Below are 22,531 nucleotides of genomic sequence, written 5' to 3'. Positions count from 1 at the left end.
TCGGTAGAGAATAGATCATGAGTAAAAATAATCCATCCCTAATCATGTCCCAGGTATTGGTCTCCAAAGGTTTTCCAACCATATGTACCCCACATAACGTGAGATCATTACATTCAATTTCCCTCGTGTAGCAAACACTTGGCTACAACTGTCCCCCAAAAGAAGGACAGTGCCAAGGGTGTATGTTCAGAACACAGACATACACATTCTGGAAACACAAGCCATGTTTTACTACATATCTCTATACTAGAGATGCGCCAAAACAAAGTAAAACGGTTGAAGTTTTCAGATGGGGAATGTTTACACCAAGTTTTAAGCTGTAACCTAAGCTTTCAAAGCTTATTGTTCTCTATGTGTCCACTTGCTAACCTTGTTTAAACAATGATTGTAGGTCTCTTCTGTTCTCTTCTCATGTACCAAATCAAACACAGAACAACCCAGTATCAGCCTGGGCTTCAATGGGACAGCTCAGGTAGAAGGTCAGAAGACAAGCCTCAGCTTGCCTTGTTCTTGTACAAAGCAATATCAGCCAAATCACCCTCTGTAATCTGCTCTGCAATTCAACAAACAAGGAGAGGAGTGATTTTATCCAAACGTAAACAATGAGCTTGACGGAAAAACAAAGTTCTGGCACGAACGGTGCGCTGTAAATAACTAATTTCCAGCTTGGGGTCTAAAACAGGAAACCTATTCAGGGTTTAGCATTTTGCCGGAAAGAATAGAGCAAAACAGACTTTTATGAAAGTTTTACTAGCAGAGAATTATCTGCATTTTCACAGTATACATAAAAAGAAAGCTTTTTCAAAAACATCCCGACCCAAATCTCGCAATCTTCTTGTTTCTCTATTGTAGTAACACAAAGGTGTGCACCTACTGTAATGCCCTGTAATCCAAAACAATACCACAAAGTACCCATATCTAAATGTACAAAAGTAAGCATCATAAACTAAATGTATGCTAAAAAACAAAATTAGAACCATCAGTCCTTGATCACAACCTATGCTGGCCACAAAAGTGATCAACACAACATAATATAATGGGGTGGATTTACTAATGGAGTAGAGACTGTGCACATTGTTAGTAAATACAGTAATGCTGTGCCAACTTCAATCAGCCAATCATCTTCTCTCTTAAGAAGAGGAGATTAAGCGGGGAAATGATCAACATGTATAAATACATAAGGGGTGATATAGTGAACTTGGTGTTGAGTTATTTACTTTAAGGTCAACACAGAGGACAAGGGGGCACTCTTTACGTCTAGAGGAAAAGAGATTTCATCTCCAAATACAGAAAGGTTTCTTCACCGTAAGAGCTGTGAAAATGTGGAATAGACTCCCTCCAGAGGTGGTTCTGGCTAGCTCACTAGATTGCTTTAAAAAAGGCCTGGATTTTTTCCTGGGTTTACATAATATAAGTGGGTACTAAAATTTTGTTAGGTAAAGTTGATCCAGGGAATATCCAATTGCCTCTCAGGGGATCAGGAAGGAATTTTTTTCCCCTGCTGTAGCAAATTGGATCATGCTTTGCTGGGGTTTTTCCGCCTTCCTCTGGATTAACAGCGGGTATAGGATTGTGTATATGGGATTGCATAGTTGGGTTTTTCAATACTGTTTTTTGGGTTTTTTTTTGGTTGAACCAGATGGACTTGTGTCTTTTTCAACCTGACTAACTATATAACTATGTGCTAGCAAAAAATGTTTTGAATCCCTCTCACACAGGACTGGGTATTAAAAGTAAACACAGCTTCATCATATTTACCTACATCAATTTTGGAAAATGAACTGCCTCTACCCCTTTAGTAAATCAACCCACTGTCTTTTTAAAAGCAGAAAAACATGCAGTTTTAATCACTTAAAGCGTAACTCCACTTTTGTTGAGAAAAAAACATTCCCCCTGGGTGATCTCTGTACATTGCAAGGATTTCAACTAACTTTATTGCAGATTCCTACCTTTCGTTATTCTGAAGAAATCACTGTTTCTTCCTCTGTGCATAGTGGGTCTAATGGGAGTGGTTTCATAATTATCTATCAGCTGTGGCAGCTGCAGGGCTCTAATGAGGGAAGCTGCTGGGCTTGCATCCCTTTAGACGTGTTCCTATTGGGAGTATCTCACCAAACATGACATTTTTGTTGCAGGGGATGCCAGAAATCAGACATGTATCTTATCGGACTTCTGGGAAAATTGGTGAACCAATCACACAAGCAGGAAATTATGTTTCTGGGGTGTGGTCAGTATACATTTTGTGTACAGAACAGCTCCAGGTAGCCATATTGCAATGCATTTTCAGAAAATTACAACAGCTGCAGTTTGAAAGGTAATTTTTAATAATATTCAATTACAATATGATTTGTGTCGCAATTGTATATGCTATATTGTTTTTTCTTTATTTGCTATTTTTTTTTATTTGCAAAAGTGGAGTTACCCTTTAAATACCGGACACTATGCAAATTTTCACTTTTTTTTTTTTTTTTCAAACATACTGTGACCAGAGCAATACTGAGTTACCAGAGTAACACTGTACTACTCTAGGGAGGTGTTCAGCATTTTTCTTTTTTTTACACTCTATGACTACTAGGAATTCATTTCACTGTTATAAAACAACCATTTTTACTGAATGAAATAGATTCATTTAGTGTGTATTATTGTGATTAGCTGTAATTGGCCACAGTGTGATTGGCCCATGTGATCAATGTGACCAATGACAGCTAGAAACACAATTGTACACAATGAATGTCATGAGTCAAAGCCATTCATTGTTGACATGTGATTTGTTGTGATTGATCACAACAATCACACGATACTAGCTGCGGCCCGGTACTCTGATCAGTCACCCGCTGTGGTCAGTGGACACAGTGATTGACAGATCGCGCCGGAGCTTGGCCTCCACGAGGAGCGTTCTGGGGAGGATGTCATAAAATCCACCCAGAAAAATAGGTCTCCCTTTTGGGCGTCGTTTTAAAATGGCCCGGGTGGGAAGCAGTTACAATACACAGCTGCTCAGTTTGCAAAATATCAAAACTCCAGACAAAGAGCTAAAGACAACCATAAAATATATATATGGCTGCTGTTTTATCTACCATATTTTTTTGTCACTCGGTCCTAATAATTACATAGCTTTGTTATATAGCGTACCCTAGGAGACCTCGCTTTTCTCTGCTGCAGTTAAATGACACTGTAAAGTATAAGTAGAGAGATTGTGCTCTTGGCAGAGTAAACTATAAGTAGAAGCAACAGACTGATCTCTCTGTTACTCTATCTTCATTAGGTCATCTCTTTGTTGCTCTGCTCTCTCCTCCTTTAAGCATAGTTCATGTTGTTACATAAGCACCACAGCACAGTTGTCTGGTCCCAAGTGCTGCTTCTCCTTGGCTAATACTGAGCTCTGGCACACATTGGCACACAATGATGTATGTTTTTTTTTTTTTCTTTAATCTATCTAGAGTTCAAATCAGCTTGGATATATTGTAAAGGGGGGAGAGTGGCCACACACAGGGGCATGGATTCACATTTCTCTGTGCACATGGAAATTAGAAGCATGACAGTTGATAGATAAAAAGCTGTATTTACAGAAAGAATGTAAAAATTGGGTCATGAGCTGTTTCAAAGGCTGTATAAAATTAGAAAAGGTTAATGACAAAATTAAAGTAGAACTACTATTTCTTTTTATTGTTTTAGCATAAGGGGGGGGGGGGTATAACCCCTGTCAGTTTTTTCCCATCTGTGTCCCACTGGGGAAATTTCCCTTCACTTCTTGTCCCATAGTCACAACAGGACGTGATAGGAAATCCCTCCAAAAATGAAGGAATCCCTAGTTGCCACCAGCACTAGAGTTTCCATTGGAAGATTTCCATTCTATTATTGTTCTAGGGACAACCTATATTTTGGAATTTTATTTCACTTTTGATGATAATGGTGAAGAAAACGAACAGAGAGAGCAAAATCTACCTAACAGAGAAACAGACAGCAAAAAAAACTGACAGGTGTTCTGATCCCTATCTACTCTAAACAAAACTAAAAAAAATCTGCCATTAAAGCAATCCTTCAGTCATTTTTTAATCTTTCCATCTATTAAATCCTCTGCCCTTGTTGTTTTAACTTTGGATAGTAAAACATTTTTTTTCTGCCAGTAAATACCTTATACAGTCTACTTCCTCTTTCTTGTCTGGTAAAAAGCCTAGGCTTATGACATCATGCACAGCTCTCTCTCTGTGAGAGTTTGCCAGCAAGAGAGAAGAGGTGAGTCATAGGAGAGCCAATGAGAGCTGCAAAGCTGTAGGGGGCTGGAAGAGGGTGGAGATAACAGAAGACTGCAGAGATCCATGAGTATTCATTTGAGAGAGGAGAAATGTGCAGGCAAGCAGTAGTGTGAGTGTGTCTGTCTGTATATATGTGTGTGTCTGTATATATGTGTGTGTGTGTCTGTATGCCTCTGTGTGTCTGTGTAAATCCAGGAAATGAACAGGCAGCAGCTTCTTCTGCCCACAGTAAAATGGTTGCAGCCAGATTTAGTGGAGGGAGATTTCTGCACAGTATATATAAAATAATATGCAAAGTGTTTGGAGGGAAGCTTCAGAATGACAAATATGTTTTTATTACAAATTATGAGAGCAGACTGGAGTTCCGCTTTAAGGCTAGACTATGAAAAACTCTCATTACACGCTATGTAATCACTTCAATACTGGGCACTTTCCCCGTCTTCCTGCCCAGGCCAATTTTTAGCTTTCAGCGCTGTCACAATTTGAATGACAATTGCATGGTCATGCAATGCTGTACCCAAACAGAATGTTTTTCTTTTTTTTGAGACAGATAGAGCTTTCTTCAGGTGGTATTTTTATTTTTTGCTAAACAAATAAAAAAAAAATAAAACAGACCTAAAATAAAAAAAATAAATAAATAAATAAATAAAAATGTTTCTTAGTAATTTTTCTCCTTCACTGGTGTGCGCTGATGAGGCTGCACTGATGGGTACTGATAGGCTGCACTGATGATCACAGATGAAGCAGCATTGATGGGCACTAATGGGGAGGCACTAATATGCAGTACTGATAGGTGGCACTGATATGCAGCACTGATATGCAGCCTTTATGGGCATTAATAGGCGGCACTGATAAGCGGCACTGATGGGCACTAATGGGTTGGGCTGATGGGCACTAATTTGTGGCACTGATAAGAAGGTACTGACAGGCATCACAGATAGGCACTGAAAGGCAATACTGATGGGCACTAATTGACATCACTGATGGGCATTGATTGGCATCACTTGTGGGCACTGATTGGTATCACTTGTAGGGCACGAGTGGGCATCACTGGCAGGAACAGGTGGGCATCACTGGTGATCACTGGCAGGCATCGTTGATGGGGCTGCACTGATAATGAATGCACTGATTATCAACGCAGACCCCCCTGTCAGGAGAGCTGCTTATCAGTGGGAACAGAGGAATGCCGATACCTGGAACTTCCTAGTTCCTAGTTACACTGTGATCAGCTGTGATTGGACACAGCTAATCACATGGTAAAGAGCCTATGTCATAGGCTCTTTACTGTGATTGGGGATGCAGTGTGTCCAAGGGACACACCGCACTACCGATCGCCGCGCTGCGTACCCCCAGGGGTGTGCATGAGCATCATTTTGTGAAGGACATCATATGACACGCAGTCACAACAATAAAACCCCTGCCTGGCCATCATTTTGCTACAGCCCGGGCAGGAAGGTGAAAACAAGAGTGTGCATACTCACAAAGCCACTAAAGCATTCATTTTGTGTAAAGTTTGTTTTTTATAGTCATGTGACTGTCACATCACCAATCAGGGCTTTGCAGACAGACGTATACAGCAGTAATAGAAGCCCTTCCCAAGGATCTATCCCTACAGATGCCAAGCAACAGGGATAAATCATGTGACCATACAACAGTGCTGCAGGAATAAGGTACTTCGAGGATTAAAAAAAAAAAAAAATGGATTTATGTGAATGAATTATGGCAATTAACACTTCTCTGTTTAGTATCACTTTAGGTTCTCATGCTGAAAAAAAAAAAAAAAATGTCTTATAATGGAAAAAAGACTCACAATATAGTATAGCAAAATACTGACATCTTATTTGAACACAGTAAAACAATCTATGGCAGACACGGAGATGTACAGTATTTTTGCAGTGGCTGCATTTAATAAATGTGTGACTATTTAGTTGTCACATCTAGACAAATAATATGAAGAAGGGACTTACCACTTCCTGAGATGCATATTTTGGATCATCAGGATCTACAGAGCAATAGCAGTAATCAAAGCCAAACTCCATGAACCGCTCTCTGGGGTCCCCGCAGCCATCTGCTCTATAATCCAGCTGAGAAAAGCAACACACACACAGTGAGGCACAGCCAAATAAAATATATTTTTACTTATACAAAAATGTAACAGCAAGTGCTATTTAGAACATAAAATGTACACGGGAGTCCAATCTTTCCATTGAGTCTTTTATTGATTTGTGAGTAATCCAACACTCCTTTGAGCCTTTATTATTTTATTGAATTCTTCTCTACTCCATTTTTTCATTTTTTATCCTCTATTCCAACCCAATATTTTCTTTTGTAGATATATTGTGAATTTACTGATCTCTGAAGAAGAGAGATATTGCTCCCGAAACGCGTCAGATCGTTATTTACTGTATCAATATGGAATTCTTATATACTACTCAGGCTATTATGAAAGTCAAGCGGTTACACCAAGATGTTTGCCTACATGTGATGTAACACTGTTCATGTTGTATACTTTTATACTTTAGCATTGAGCTATGTCATGTGCTATTTGAGTACATGTTATTATTTGTATTTATATTATGCAATAAAAATTATACATTGTTCTTTACATTCATTGTGCATTCTATTGATTTTCAGCCACTAGCACCCACCTCATACAAAGTCCCGTGGGCCAATTTCTTTTTTCCTATAGGAATATCATATGGATGGTATAACTTGCACGAATGTGTCAGCTTAAAGCAGAATTAATCCCAGAAAACCCAGAAAGTGCACCAAAACTGCCTGATCTAATGGAAGTCTATCGCAATGCGTGGATAACCTGCACACAAAATGTGGGTTCCCTGTGCAAGATGGCCATATAAATATAGATGTGGCAGAATGTACAAACAAAAAAAGCCAATTCCTTCATCCAGGTTACCTAGCAGGGATGAATTAATCTTCCACTGCACTCATTGTATTCTGACAGCCGATGCTGCCAGCTGTCAAAATACCTGAACAATGCCTGGATCTGGATTTAGCCGACACTTGCTGCCTGGCTCCTTTCATTTTTCAATTCAGGAATGTTTGGTGGGAGGCAGCCAACAGGGCCGCCCATAGAGAGAATTACATTTAGTTCACCAGTAACTGTTCAAAATTTGCCTCGTGTATGGTCAGGTTTTTTTTTCTTTTTTAATCTTTTTATTGAAGTATATAACAAGAACAACAACAAACAAACTAGAACAAGAGTCAGTGAAAAGGACTACAGTGATAAAGAAAAAAACAACTTGCTGCCCACGCAGGGGCAGTGCGGCCCAGAGTTCAATATGTATGAGAGGGAAGTAAGGCAAATGGGACAAAGCAATCACAGTGAGTAACCCAAAGAAGATCATGCAACTCATAAAATGCGGAGTAGTGAGACAATGAGACAGAGGCACAGCAACTGTTAATGGAGCAATATATTGGAAGAATTCCCTAGCCATCGCGCCCATACCCTATCATGTTTCTTGGGACAACCCCTATGGAAATTGGTAGCAGGATACAGAGGGATAGCTGCGTCTACCACGCCCCTCCACTGCTAAAGCCCGTTGACGCCAATGATGTTCTTCCTGGCGTAAAAAAAACAGCAAACCCACAAGTGTGCGATCCGCCACTCTAGTGACCATGTCATCCATAAGACCCAAGAGGCCCAACCTAGGGGAGGGGGTCATCCAAATTAGGAGGAGAGCAGAGGACACCTCGAAGATTCGGGACCAGTAAGCTGAGAGTTCCGGGCACGCCCGGGAATGGTCAGCTTTAGCAGGAGAGGAGATGTTTGTCAATGATCAGATAATAGGTTTTCACACTGGGCATCTCTGTGTACAGCAGATTCCTCCAGTGCCTTTGTTACCTTTGGGGAACAATAGTCCTATAGGCTGAACAATCTAAGCCAGGTGAACTACCTTTGGGGGAACAATATTCTATAGGCAAAACAACCTAAGCCAGGTGAACTACCTTTGGGGGAACAATAGTCTATGGACTGAACAATCTAAGCCAGGTAAATTACCTTTGGGGAACAATAGTCCTATAGGCTGAACAATCTAAGCCAGTTGAACTACCTTTGGGGGAACAATAGTCTATAGGCTGAACAATCTAAGCTAGGTGAGCTACCTTTGGGGGAACAATATTCTATAGGCAAAACAACCTAAGCCACGTGAACTACCTTTGGGGGAACAATAGTCTATAGGCTGAACAATTTAAGCCAGACAAACTACCTTTGGGGGAACAATAGTCTATAGGCTGAACAATCTAAGCCAGGTGAACAACCTTTGGGGGAACAATAGTCTATAGGCTGAACAATGTAAGCCAGGTGAACTACCTTTGGGGGAACAATAGTCTATGGACTGAACAATCTAAGCCAGTTAAATTACCTTTGGGGAACAATAGTCCTATAGGCTGAACAATCTAAGCCAGTTGAACTACCTTTGGGGGAACAATAGTCTATAGGCTGAACAATCTAAGCTAGGTGAACTACCTTTGGGGGAACAATATTCTATAGGCAAAACAGCCTAAGCCACGTGAACTACCTTTGGGGGAACAATAGTCTATAGGCTGAACAATCTAAGCCAGGTGAACTACCTTTGGGGGAGCAATAGTCTATAGACTGAACAATGTAAGCCAGGTGAACTACCTTTGGGGGAACAATAGTCTATGGACTGAACAATCTAAGCCAGTTAAATTACCTTTGGGGAACAATAGTCTATAGGCTGAACAATCTAAGCCAGTTAAATTACCTTTGGGGGAACAATAGTCTATAGGCTGAACAATTTAAGCCAGGTAAACTACCTTTGGGGGAACAATAGTCTATATGCTGAACAATTTAAGCCAGACAAACTACCTTTGGGGGAACAATAGTCTATAGGCTGAACAATCTAAGCTAGGTGAACTACCTTTGGGGGAGCAATAGTCTATAGACTGAACAATGTAAGCCAGGTGAACTACCTTTGGGGGAACAATAGTCTATGGACTGAACAATCTAAGCCAGTTAAATTACCTTTGGGGAACAATAGTCTATAGGCTGAACAATCTAAGCCAGGTGAACGACCTTTGGAGGAACAATAGTCTATAGGCTGAACAATGTAAGCCAGGTGAACGACCTTTGGGGGAACAATAGTCTATAGGCTAAACAATCTAAGCAAGGGGAATGACCTTGCTTTTGGAGAACTGTATTCCACACCTGAATTCTGTCCAGCACTTGCTGAGTTACAGTTGCTCAAGATATTAAATCTTATACAGATGTTTCCATTACACAGCTGCTTTGTTCTCTTTATTATTTCAATATGATTACAGCAGACTTTTTCAGCTACAGGGCCTTCCCCTGCTACAGCTGTGGCGATTATTTCGTCTCTTTACTAACCTTGTGCAACCGCACACAAATGAACAGCTAAAGCCTGCAACTTCAGCATAGCTATACAATGATCTGGTGTAACCAGAGAACATTCGTGTTCCCATATGGCCATGACATATTTTTCTACTTCCATTGGGGAGGCTCGTTTTCAAATGTGACTGCAAAGGAAAGTGAAGGTGTTGTTCACAATCCAGACTGCAGATGTCATTCTGCATTGGAGGTTACAAAATTAACTCCTGTTTTAATCTAAAGTCCTATTGTAGCATGGAAATTTAAAGTAGATTTTTGTTCTAGTTTTGGATAGAATGAGATTGGGTTAAAATGGTTGCCGGTATGGTTAATGTCTGTACCCCCATCAGAGAGATTTCTCTTAACTTCTTATCTCAAGAAAAAAAAAAAGTGTGTAGACATCTCCTCAGTACAAGTTGAAATTCTTACTTCCACACTTCTCATAAATTATGTCTTCATTGGGAGGATATCTCCTCTACAACTGTGCCAGCGACAGCCATACCTTTTTGGTTTTCCCCTCACTTTCTGGTAAATTGACAATGGTCATCAGGACAAATAGTGAGGTTGAATCTCCACAGTAGAGGACAAAGAGCAGTAAAACCTGACAGAGGATCTAAACATTTCTAACAATACCAAGGGGAGGGGGAGGAGAACGGAATGAAACACCAGGAAATCAACTCAAGACCCCAAATCCAGGGGTATGAGGATGTGACACATATCAATTTATAATACACCACTCTGGTACCCAACGGTATATGACCTGTGAGCCAAGCAATAGGGCATAGATAAGGCAAAAGGAGAAAAGGGAAGAAGTTGCATATAGGCTCAAACAAAGGGTATAAAGTGTGTAAAATTGAGTACTTTATTGAGACAAAATGAACATGTGAAACATCAAAAAACAGCAAAAATAGCAGAAATTAGCAAAAAATATAATTAGCAAGATGCTCAAGGACATTAAGGTAAAACCATGTGAAAAAGGGGTCCTATCTCTCAAAGAACACTGTGATCGCCACTGAGGCTCCACCCACCACCCTTCACCTCTTCACTGTTGCCACCAGATACATTGTGGAGTCTTCATCACCCACCGGGAGTCTTTTTGGAGCCTATACCATACCTGGCCCTTCTTTAGATCTAGTAGCAGTCCTTACACCATCATTCTGCTAGTGTGTTGGTGGGGTGGTGGGTGGAGCCTCACCCACCACCCCACCCAACAGGAGAAAGCAAATGGTATTACATGAAGACTGGGGAAGGGAAGAGAGGCGATAGCCTCAAATACCCAAAACTTACACTGTCATATGGTGGTAAATGATACTGGAAACGAGGGGAGGCCACAGATGTCTCCTGATATACATTTACATATATATTTTTTAGATCTAACACCAACTCCTGATGAAGTGGCATACTAAGTCCACGAAACGCGTTGAGTCCATGATGTTAGGATTACTATTATTATATATATACTCCACTACTGTGAACAATCTTACTCCTGTAATGTTGCAACATTGTATATTTTCTGGACATTTGTCACTTGGTTGTCATGAACACTGGATTTGTTTTTATATTTTTTGTATGTTATAACCATCTTATGTATGACCATTCATGCATGGTATTTTACATATATGTACTTCTCAATAAATTTGATATTTTTTCCTGCAAGCCGTGTCGTGTCTCTCACTCACCCTCTTTTTATGTACATTGAATCGGGATGGAGACGCACGGCATATCCCACCGTGCGCCTCATTTAAAGTCATTTAAAGTCCCAAACCTCCCCCATGCATCTATATGTGAATAGGGATGGAGAGACATGACTTTGGCGAACAGGTTTATTCTTTTTTACAATACCCCCCTTATTGGGTGTGCATACCAATGGCCCACTTTCCCTTGTCCATGGTTATGTCACAAAGAGCCCCCCTTGGACCAGTTGGGGGGTTGTGGGTATTTTCTCCATGCCATGCTTAGACATACATACACATACAATTTAGTTTACATCATATTTTTTGGCATCTCTCAGACACACCTGTGTATTTCTGGTCCCTTGAGGTAATTGGCTGCTAGCTGCTCATCCCGGGAGCTGCGATGCACGGCATGCGCCCTCCCTTTCTCCCCCCGCCTTCGGCATATCCCACCGTGCGTCTCATTTAAAGTCCCAAACCTCCCCCATGCATCTATACAATATAAATTATAACATTTGTATAATGCGCTTTTTCTGGATTGTTGGTTGATATTCTGACTCTATCGTTTAAAATACATCTATGATAACATTTAAAGGCTCTTCATTTCTTTGTAAGTGGGCAAATTTACTAAATCTGCAGGGGATCAAATAATTATTTTCCCCACTGTAAATCTTAGCACTGGCTGGACAGAAATAAAAATCCTTAAAGCGGAGTTCCGGCCACAAAATCGACATAATCGATTTTGGGCCATCCGCTTGCTATTGGTCACCTGAAAAAGAAATGGATAGTTACGATTTTTTTTTTATTTACTTACCTTGTTATTGAAGAAAAATATACTCACCTTTCTTCCACTTCCTCCTTTTTTGCGGCCCTCGGCCCGCGCCGTCATTTCCTCTTTGCATCGATTCCTGGGAGCTGAACGTCTTCCCAGGAATCAATGCGCCTGCACCGGCCCCGCTCGTCACTTCCGGTGCGGCGCCTCATTCCCTGCTAAACAGCTTCTTGGGATGCCCAGAAGCTGTGGAGGGATGATGCGCCCGCACCGGAAGTGACGAGCGGGGCCGGTGCAGGTGCATTCTGGGAGAAGAGGACACGGAAGAGGACGTGCTGGCTTCAGCTGCCCACATCCGAGATGGCAGCGCTGGAGAAGAAATTTTCAAGGTAAGTATTTCTTCTAAAAGGTAAGTACGACCCGGGACAGTACAGAGGCTATCCATTGTGGAATGTACTAGCCCTGACTGTCCCGGGGGTATTTTTATTGAAAAAAAAATTTTGTGGCCGGAACTTCGCTTTAAGCAGGTACCACATGTCTTCCATCAGTGTATTTAGCCGTTTGCCTGGAGTTTAGCTTTAATGCACCTCAGGGCTGTATTTTCAATATTCAGAAAAAATAAAATAAAAAGAGAAGCCCATATGCTGAACATCTTCCTGCCAACTAAATATGCAGCACATGCAAAGAACAGCTTATGATTTCAGGTATCAAACATACAAAAGCACCGCATGAAACAGTCAGATGCTGGAACAGACAAACTTCAGTCTAGAAAGTCACCTGATCATATTTCAAGGCAAGGAAAACTCAGAAGCCAGAAATTCTACATGCCAGCTAGAGAGGCCACTGACCCCTTAACCGACAGAACAATAGAAGATCAAATATACCGGGGGTGATGGGTTACACATTCCAGTATACAGCAAAATGGGCTCCAGCTTCAAAGTGTTAATACTTGTGATCATGAATGTAGAACTAAAAAAAAAAGGAAAGTTTTCATATTATTTAGGAAAGAGAAAGAGAGGGTTATAACCCCTGTAAGGTTTATTTGTGTGTCCCATCCGGCACATTATCTGTCATTTCCAGTCCCATAGCTAAAACAGAACATGAGAGACAATCCCTCTACACTGAGGGAATCCCTGGTTGTCACCAGAACTACTTTCCTCATGGGAAGATACCCCCACTAGTCCTGTTTTGGGGACAACCCAAAATTTGGCATTTTCTTTTACTTTCACTTTCAGAGCCGGTTCACACTACCACGACCAGAAAGTCGCCCGTGACTTGGAGACTTGGAAGAGACTTGGAAGAGACTTGTGCACTACTTTGAAGAGACAGGCGACTTTGTCTGTGGGAAATGCCTGGCTAATCTCTTTCTTCTTCCTGGAAAGTCTGATAACAAGTCGTGTCAATTAAGATAAGGAAGCGACTCCCATTGAAGTATATGGGACAGTCGGATCACAGGTCGCCTCAAAGTAGTACAGGACCCTTTTCTGAAGTCGGAGCGACTTCAGTAGTGCCAATTAAGACGGCACTGATTGATTAACATTGCTTTTGTTATGTCAAGCGACCTGGGGCTACACAAGACGCCTCACAAGTCGTGCTACTGTGAATGGGCTCTCAGTGCTAATGATAAACAGGACTAATAAAGAGGGTGAATCTACCTTAGGGGGGCACAGACCAACTGTCTAATCCCCTACACTCTATCCAAATCTAAAAAAAAGTTTTGTCTTTAGTTATACTTTAAATATACTGTTGATTTTAAGTGTTACTTCATTTTTTTCATTTGTGCAAAAAATGGGGCAAAGTGCAGAATGTAAAATGCATACAAAAAAAAAATTACTAGAGCTACTTTGGTGCATTTGTTACAAGTAGGGAATCAAGTGAATGGACTTCTGTATACTACTGACTGACAAATACGCTACAAAAAAGCAATGCATTGCGTCACTCTGGTGTGAATGGGGCCTAATGGTGACTTATTTGAGCCTGTACATTATGTATAAAAAATGAATAGCTGGAGCATCAAAAGAATGCTAAGCATGAGGGAACCTCTTAGCTGCACAGAGGAGTCTGTAATGTGTGTTCATATGGGTTTCCATAAAAAGTTACATCTTTAAAACAAACCTTTAATAAATAGTTTTTTAACATATGCAAGCCTGGATATGTTATTTTGCGCAATAGTTCCACTCTAACTATACTTTTTCAGTTTTTTTCATAGTCCCAAGTTTGCCATCACCAAAAGAAAAGCATGTAAAAAAAAATGCATTTTTGTAGGCATATACAGGATATTTATGAATGTGATACCTTTTGAATAATCTTATCATTGCTAATTGGTTAGTGTTCACTGATCAATGTATAAATGATTATTTTGCCGTACAGTTTTTGAACCTATGCTGAATATGGAGGTGCTTTACAAACGATGTCATGAACATTTTTAATACAACAATAGTGCAGTACAGGAGGTCCCCGGGTTACAAACATCCGACTTACAAACGACTCCTACTTACAAATGGAGGGAGGCAACCGGAAGTGAGAGGAAATCGACCCCTAGGAAGGGAAATTCACTCCTGTAGGTTACCATGGGAAAAAGGTGTCCCCACTGAAGCTTTACCACTAATCTTTGTTTCCACAACAACCCAAAAATGTTCAAATTCCAGTTGTCATAGTGACAGAAAGTGAGGTGAAATCTTCTGAACAGGGGTACAGAGTCAGACAGCAAAAAAAAAAAAAAAATGGTACAGAGGTGTTAACCCTTCCCTATGCTATCCAAAAAAACTTAAAAATGATTCTTTTGGCTGGAGCTACACTTAAAGCGGTTGTAAACCCGAAAATGAAGAAAAAAAAACCTGCAAGACAAAGCCATAATGAGCTAGTATGCATCGCATACTGGCTCATTATGTATAACTTACCTTAGAACGAAGCCCCGACACGGACCCCGGGACATCGCTGCGGGCGCCACCATGATCCCTCGGCGTCTCTTCTGGGTTCGGCGGCTCCGGCGCTGTGATTGGCCGGAGCCGCGATGACGTCACTCCCGCGCATACGCGCGGGAGTGATTTTCCGGCATGCTGCCGGCTAGGAAAACTGAAGGTCCCCCCGGACCTTCAGAGCACATGCGCCGCTCGCGTGAGCGGCTGCATGCACTGCAAATATCTCCTAAACCGTGCCGGTTTAGGAGATATTAATTATACCTACAGGTAAGCCTTATTGTAGGCTTACCTGTAGGTAAGGTAAAAATGCCAGGGTTATGGCAGCAGAGAAATGCCATAACCCCGGTAGTTTTTAAAAACCGCGGGCGATCAGCTTTCTAAAAAGGGTGGTCCCAGCAGCTGATTCGCCGTGATGGACCTCACTCGCTCACTGATGGTGAACCTTTACACACGCCTCCTTTTTGGAGATATGTACTGAAATGTGTACAACGATTATGGCCATCCCTATTTTTAAATATATTTGTTATAACCATTATGTTTAAATAAACTTTGATATTATTATACATTTCCTGTTTCATAGAGTGTTCATTTGGCACAATTAAATCCCCTTCGGTCCAGATATGCTTGATTTTTCCCTCATCTTTCCAATTCCCCTATCCTTTTGCCTTCCTGGCATATCTGGATTTGCTACAATTTTCAAATGTTTTATGTTGTAGATGTAGCAGCTGTAGGGTTAGAATATATAGGCATTCCATGTATAAGTGCAAAATCTTTGGGTTTCCTAACGTGATGTGCTGTAATTTCTGCTTTGTCTTGCTAAAAAAGGATTGTGCACTCATTGCTGATCTTTAGAATGCCTGAACGAAAAATTTTAAGGTGGCGTATCCCGTTTTTCTTTTTCTCTCAGCAGCCATACAGTAAGGACATTAACTGCACAGCACAGCAAATGGCCACTAAAGCGAGAATCAACACCTTTATGGTAAATGCAGACCAGTTGGTGGTCTTACATTATGTAATGGGGTAACCTTCAGCTTTGACTTCTTACATAAACATGGGCTAATATTTCGGTTATTATCTCTGCACTAGCTAAGAAAAATTTAATGTTTTACTTACCGTAAAATCCATTTCTCCGATGTTCATTGACAGACACAGCTCCTGATCTTCTTAACCATTGGAATACACTGTACCCTACAGGAGTAAGACACTAGGCAGAAAAAAAGTCTGGCTATGCCTATGGGCAGTCCACGGGGTATACTCACTCTCTCTCTGCTATAGGTACTCAGTTTTGTTACAAGCAGTGTCAGAAGAATTACAACTCCACAGAGGGGTGGGTGCTGTGTCCGTCAATGAACACCAGAGAAATGGATTTTATGGTAAGTCAAAAATCCCATTTTCTCTTTTGTTCATTGACAGACACATCTCCTGATCTTCTTAACCATTGGAAAGTCCCAAAGCAGTGTTAAACATGAGGGGTGGGAACAGCAAAAAAGAACCTTTAAAGGCTACCTATAGCCAACCAGGTAAACAGGAGCTCAACCAAAACAACTGGAGCTCACCTGAAAAAAACAATACACCCCCAAAAAGGACCAGTTCCTCTAAACAGCAGTCTGCAAAAACTTGCAGCCAAATGAAGCATCCGCATATGCCAACATATCCACTTTATAGAACTCTGTGAAAGTGTGCACTGACGACCAGGTGGCCGCCTTGCAAACCTGTGTCACTGATGTCTGATGACGGAAGGCCCAGAAGGCACTGAGCGTCCGAGTAGAGTGCGCCTTGACAGGGAAAGGAGGAATCTGACCCTTGATGGAATAGGCCTGAATCACCGTCTGTCTGATCCATCTGGGAATGGTCGCAGAGGAAGCGGACGACCCTTTCCGAGGCCAATCTGTGAGCACAAATAGTGAGTCTGATTCCCTAAAAGACTCCGTAGCTGTCAGGTACACCCTAATCGCCCAGACCACATCCAAGGCATGCAAAGCAATTTTCTTCAGATGTTTTGGCCTGGGACACAGGGAAGACAACACAATGTCTTCATTCAAATGAAAATCAGAGAGACAACCTGAGGAAGGAACGACGGACAGGGGCGAAGAACCACCTTATCACTGTGAACCACCAAGTAAAGTGAACGACAGGGTAAAGCCGCCAGTTCCGACACCCTGTGCGCCGAGGTGAAAGCCAACAAAAAGGCCACCTTCTGGGACAGCGTAAGCAGGGGAATCTCCTGAAGATTCTCACTGGCAGGCCAGCCCCAGTCAGGTGTAGCTAGGTCGTGGCCGACCTAGCGCAGAGCTGGTCAGACAGGGGTGACCACTAGATCTAGATTATCCAGCCCGTCGCCCAATCCGGCAGTTGATTGTAGATCTCCCAGGAAAAAAATCCAGGAGAAAAAAATTATATCTAAAAAGAAAAAAATTGCCAGAACCAGAGATCCCAGCAAGAAACTAGGTCCTTACTCCTGACTAGGCAGAAAACCTATAGCAGAGAGAGACAGTATACCCTCTGAGACTGCCCGTAGGCGTAGCCAGACTTTTTTTTTGCCTAGTGTCCTACTCCTGGATCAGGAGCTATTTCCGTCAATGGAAGAAAGAGAAACAGACAATGGTTCATCATTTCTAACCTAGCTGTTTGACCTTTTGTTTTCTCCCATAGTGCCATCAAAATGTAACAAAGCTGTACATAATCAAGTACATACAGTGCCTTGAAAAAGTATTCATACCTATTGAAATTTTCCAAATTTTGTCATGTTATAACCAAAACCATATATGTATTTTATTGGGATTTTATGTGATAGACCAACACAAAGTAGCACATAATTGTGAAGTGGAAGGAAAATTATAACTGTTTTTTTTTAGGGATGCACCGAAATTTCGGCCACCGAAACTTTCGGCCGAAAATGGCATTACCAATGGTATTAGTATTAATTATGCAGCATGAGGGGGTTAATGTATTGTCACTGCTGGTCACTGCTGCATTAGTGACCAACCAGTGGCAGTTAATTAACCCCTTTGTGCTGCATTAGTGCAACCAGTATCAGTGCAACCAGTGTTAATTAACACTGATACTGGTTGCACTAATGCAGCACAAAGGGGTTAATTAACTGCCACTGGTTGGTCACTAATGCATCAGTGACCAGCAGTGGCAATACATTAACCCCCTAATGCTGCATAATACAAATACCATTGGTAATTAAATTAACCACTTGCCAACCCGTCACAGTACATATACTGTGACAGGGTGGCAGCGACAGGTGTACGTCGCTGCCTGTTTTTCGTGTATGCCCGTCTTCTATCTATTTTAAAATTATTTGGGGGAAAAAGTCATTTTCGGTTTCCGTTTTTGGCCAAGGGCATCCTGCATTTTCGGTTTCAGTTTCGGCCCAAAATTTTCTAGTTTTTTTTTTTTTTTACAACTAAACACATGTATCTGAAAAGTGTGGTGTGCATTTGTGTTTCAGCCCACTTTACTTTGATACCCTAACAAACATCCAGCGTAACCAATTGCCTTCAGACATCACTTAATTAGTAAATAATAAAGTCCACCTGTGTGTAATTTGATCTAAGTATAAATATAGCTGTTCTGTGAAGCCTTCAGAGGTTTTTAAGAGAACCTTAGTGAACAAACAGCATTATGAAGGCCAAGGAACACAACAGACAGGTCAGGGATAAAGTTGTGGAGAAGTTTAAAGCAGTGTTAGGTTTTAAAAAAAATATCCCAAGTTTTGAACATCTTAAGAAGCACTGTTCAATCCATCATCCAAAAATGGCACAACTGCAAACCTACCAGGACATGGCCGTCCACCTAAACTGACAGGCCGGACAAGGAGAGCATTGAGAAGCAGCCAAGAGGCCCATGGTAGGAGGAGCTGCAGAGATCCACAGCTCAGGTGGGAGAATCTGTCCACAGGACAACTATTAGTCGTGCACTCCACAAATCTGGCCTTTATGGAAGAGTGGCAAGAAAAAGCCATTGTTGAAAGAAAGCCATAAGAAGTCCCATTTGCAGTTTGCAAGAAGACATGTGGGGGACACAGCAAACATGTTGAAGAAGTTGCTCTGGTCAGATGAGACCAAAGTTGAACATTTTGACCTAAAAGCAAAACACTATATGTGGCAGAAAACTAACACTGCACATCACCCTGAACACATCATCCCTATCGTGAAACCATGGTGCCAGTGTGGTGGCAACATCATGTTGTAGGTATGCTTTTCTTCGGCAGGGACAGGGAAATTGGTCAGAGTTGATGAGTGGATGGAGCCAAATACAGGGCAATCTTAGAAGAAAGCCTGCAAAAGACTTAAGACTGGGGTGGAGGTTCACCTTCCAGCAGGACAACGACCCTAAACATACAGCCAGAGCTACAATGGAATGGTTTAGATCAAAGCATATTCATGTGTTCGAATGGCCCAGTCAAAGTCCAGACCTAAATCCAATTGAGAATCTGTGGCAAGACTTGAAAATTGCTGTTCACTGAAGCGCTCCATCCAATCTGACAGAGCTTGAGCTATTTTGCAGAGAAGAATGGGCAAACATGTCATCCTCTAGATGTGCAAAGCTGGTAGAGAAATCCCCAAAAAGACTTGCAGCTGTAATTGTAGCAAAAGGTGGTTCTACAATACAAAGTCAGGGGGGCTGAATACAAATGCATGCCACACTTTTCAGGTATTTATATGTAAAAAAATGTGAAAACCATTTATTACTTTCCTTCCACTTCACAATAATGTGCCACTTTGTGCAGATCATATAAAATCCCAATTAAATACATTTATGCTTTTGGTTGTAACATGACAAAATGTGGAAAATTTCAAGGGGTGTGAATACTTTTTCAAGGCACTGTAATACCGATGTCTTTAGGTATAAAAGGGTAAAAGAACCTACAAATAACTGCATATCAAATTACAGATTTTTTTGCTTTACTTATGCGGGCTGTGTTTTTTCCAAGCTAATTACGTATACTATCTACTCGACCAAGAATGCAGAATCCCAACGAGCAACAAATACTATGAGAACAAAATATCAGCCATGTGTGACAGCGTTTTGCGGCAGTGGGGGCATTATCTTGTAGTATCACTGAAGAGATTTGTTATCGGTGAATAAGATCCTTAGGGCCGATCTGCCTGTGATCCCCTGGGATGCAGAACAGGGAGGGTCATGGAAAAAGAACATTCACATATGTTTTGATTTACCATTCTGTGCTGGGAACAAATGGCATCCAGACAGTGCTGAGTTTGCTAGCAGCCTGGAAGGCAAAATTCAAAAGGGAAAACGTAATTTTCGACAAAGCCAAATACTAACACTTATATAATGATGGCTCTATTACAGCTAAGCCTCTGGTAATGTCATTGAATGCAATGATACCAAATCCCTATATATAGTAGTGTCAAAATGGGGTTCCTGGTAAAGTTACTTAGCTTCCACGATGATGTGGCCAAAAGAGTTTATTGCAGCAGTTGAATGGCATTATATACTCAATACTCACTTATACTTGTATCAGTTCTGAGCACTTTTGAGAGCTCTTCTAGCCCACCAACCATGACCTGTCTGCATTGCATAGAGAAATACTGAGACCCAGTGATAACATCACTGGATCTAAAATAAGTAATACAATAAAAACAGTAAGGTTTTATTTAAGAGGTTATTGCCATTTTTTGGAAGGCAAAATATAAGCAGATTAGACCTCAGCTTTAATAGCCTGATGCAGATGTTCTTGGGCACATTACAGCAAAACACTGGAATTAACAGGCTGGCGAAGCATGCCATTACATTTTTATTAGTTGTGCATTTTCTAGGAACAAATTAGAATTTGATGGACATAATAAGCAACAATGAGTTTTCAGGAGGGTGATAATGTTCAATATTTTATGGTTACCAGACTCATAGTTTAAATCTGAGAGGGACTGCTCAAAGGATTGCTTACGAAGCCAATAGTTTGGAGCTGAACTCCAGGCAAAGTATTTAATACACATCTGAAATTCATATATGAAAGTTGTTTTAACTGCCAAAGGATTTGTATTTCTATCGACCCAGTCCAGACATTTACATAGCCGTGCATAACAGCACAGCCAGCCTGGTGACCTGACTTTTCTGTACTGCAATTACTGCAGTCCAGCTGGGTCCCCTCCCTACCCACAGCCTGTACCAGATCTATTTAAGGGCAAATGCAGGGACGTCTTTATTATGATTGGACCCTGGGCAAATATTTTCTTGGGCCCTCCCAAAACTCACTTATTACCTATTTGCAGCCAGTGCGGGCTCAAGGGGCAGCTGCTTTGGGCCCCACAACAATGACTGGACCCAGGGCAGCTGCCCCTTTTGCCCTGTGTTAAAGAGGTTGTAAACCCCAAAAACATTTTTTGTTTCTTTTTGCAAGCTGCAAGAGAAACACATAATGAGCTAGTATGCATCGCATACTAGCTCATTATGAAATACTTACCTTAGAACGAGCCCCCGCCGTGCCGTCCGCTAACCTGTATGACGGGCGACATGTCTAGTCGCCCGTCTTCCGGGATCGCGGCATCCGGCCATCTGATTGGCCGGAGCCGCGGTGACGTCACTCCCGCGCACACGCGCGGGAGCCGACGGTCACGGCACGGGCTCTGAAGGAACGGCACAAGCGGCCGTTCCTTCAGAGCGCATGCGCCAGTGACGTCACTGGCTGCATGTAAGGTAAATATCTCCTAAAAGGTACATGATTAGGAGATATTTACAGTACCTATAGGTAAGCCTTATCATAGGCTTACCTATAGGTACAAGTTACAGAGGAGGGTTTACTTCCTCTTTAAAGACGGCCCTGGGCAAATGCACAATGATGGGCTCGTCCCTTTGCCCTCTCCTCCAATTAGCAGGTTACTTGTCAGTCTAATTGCATGCAACATGCTGGATTGACTCTTCATGTTGCACCACCCTTTCCCAGGCTGTGGTCTACTGTTCAGGGGAAAAAACAGCGAATACAAAATCAAATGTTGAAAAATGTTAAGTAATGTATTTGGAGGCTAAAAATACAAATGCAAGTTACTCACTAGGGAGAGAACAACCGGGGTAATCCAAGCTGGAAAAAGATCCGGGGGTCCCAAGATGACATGATTGCTCAGCAATGGCATTAAATGCAAAGCTGCTGCAAGCAAAGCAAGTTGAATGTTATGCCTAAAAAAGAGGATTTACTCCAGAGAAAAAACAATAATTCTGCCACTGTACATGACTCTGGTCCGGCCGCATCTTGAGTATGCCAATCAGTTCTGGGCGACAGTCATCATGGATGTGCTGGAAATGGAGAGAGTCCAGAACAGGGCAACAAAGCTAACAAAGGGATTGGAGGACCTCTGTTATGAGGAACAACTACAAGCATTGAACATATTCTCTCTGGAGAAGAGATGATTGAGAGGAGATATGATAGTGAACATCAAATACCCTAATTTACCATAGCATAGGGAAAAAACGTTTCAGTGGGAGGGAGTTTAAAAAGACACGCGATTATTCACTGAAACTGGAAGAGAAGCGCTTTAACCTTAAGCCTCGTACACATGTACCGAATGTCGGCCGAA

The 22,531-nt window shown here is 41.6% G+C and overlaps 1 protein-coding gene across 1 annotated transcript in view; it reads right to left on the bottom strand.

The window, feature by feature from the left end:
* STARD9 (StAR related lipid transfer domain containing 9) overlaps positions 1-22,531 on the bottom strand; it is a 297,129-nt gene that overhangs the window by 220,631 nt on the left and 53,967 nt on the right. The window contains exon 3 of the mRNA XM_082274962.1: positions 6,224-6,340. Within this exon, the coding sequence (XP_082131088.1) occupies positions 6,224-6,340 (117 nt within the window). The remainder of the gene's footprint in view (positions 1-6,223; positions 6,341-22,531) is intronic.

Source organism: Pelophylax lessonae (assembly GCF_965119305.1).
Source record: "Pelophylax lessonae genome assembly, chromosome: 13".
Taxonomy (NCBI): domain Eukaryota; kingdom Metazoa; phylum Chordata; class Amphibia; order Anura; family Ranidae; genus Pelophylax; species Pelophylax lessonae.
This window is presented reverse-complemented; position numbering and strand designations above follow the sequence as displayed.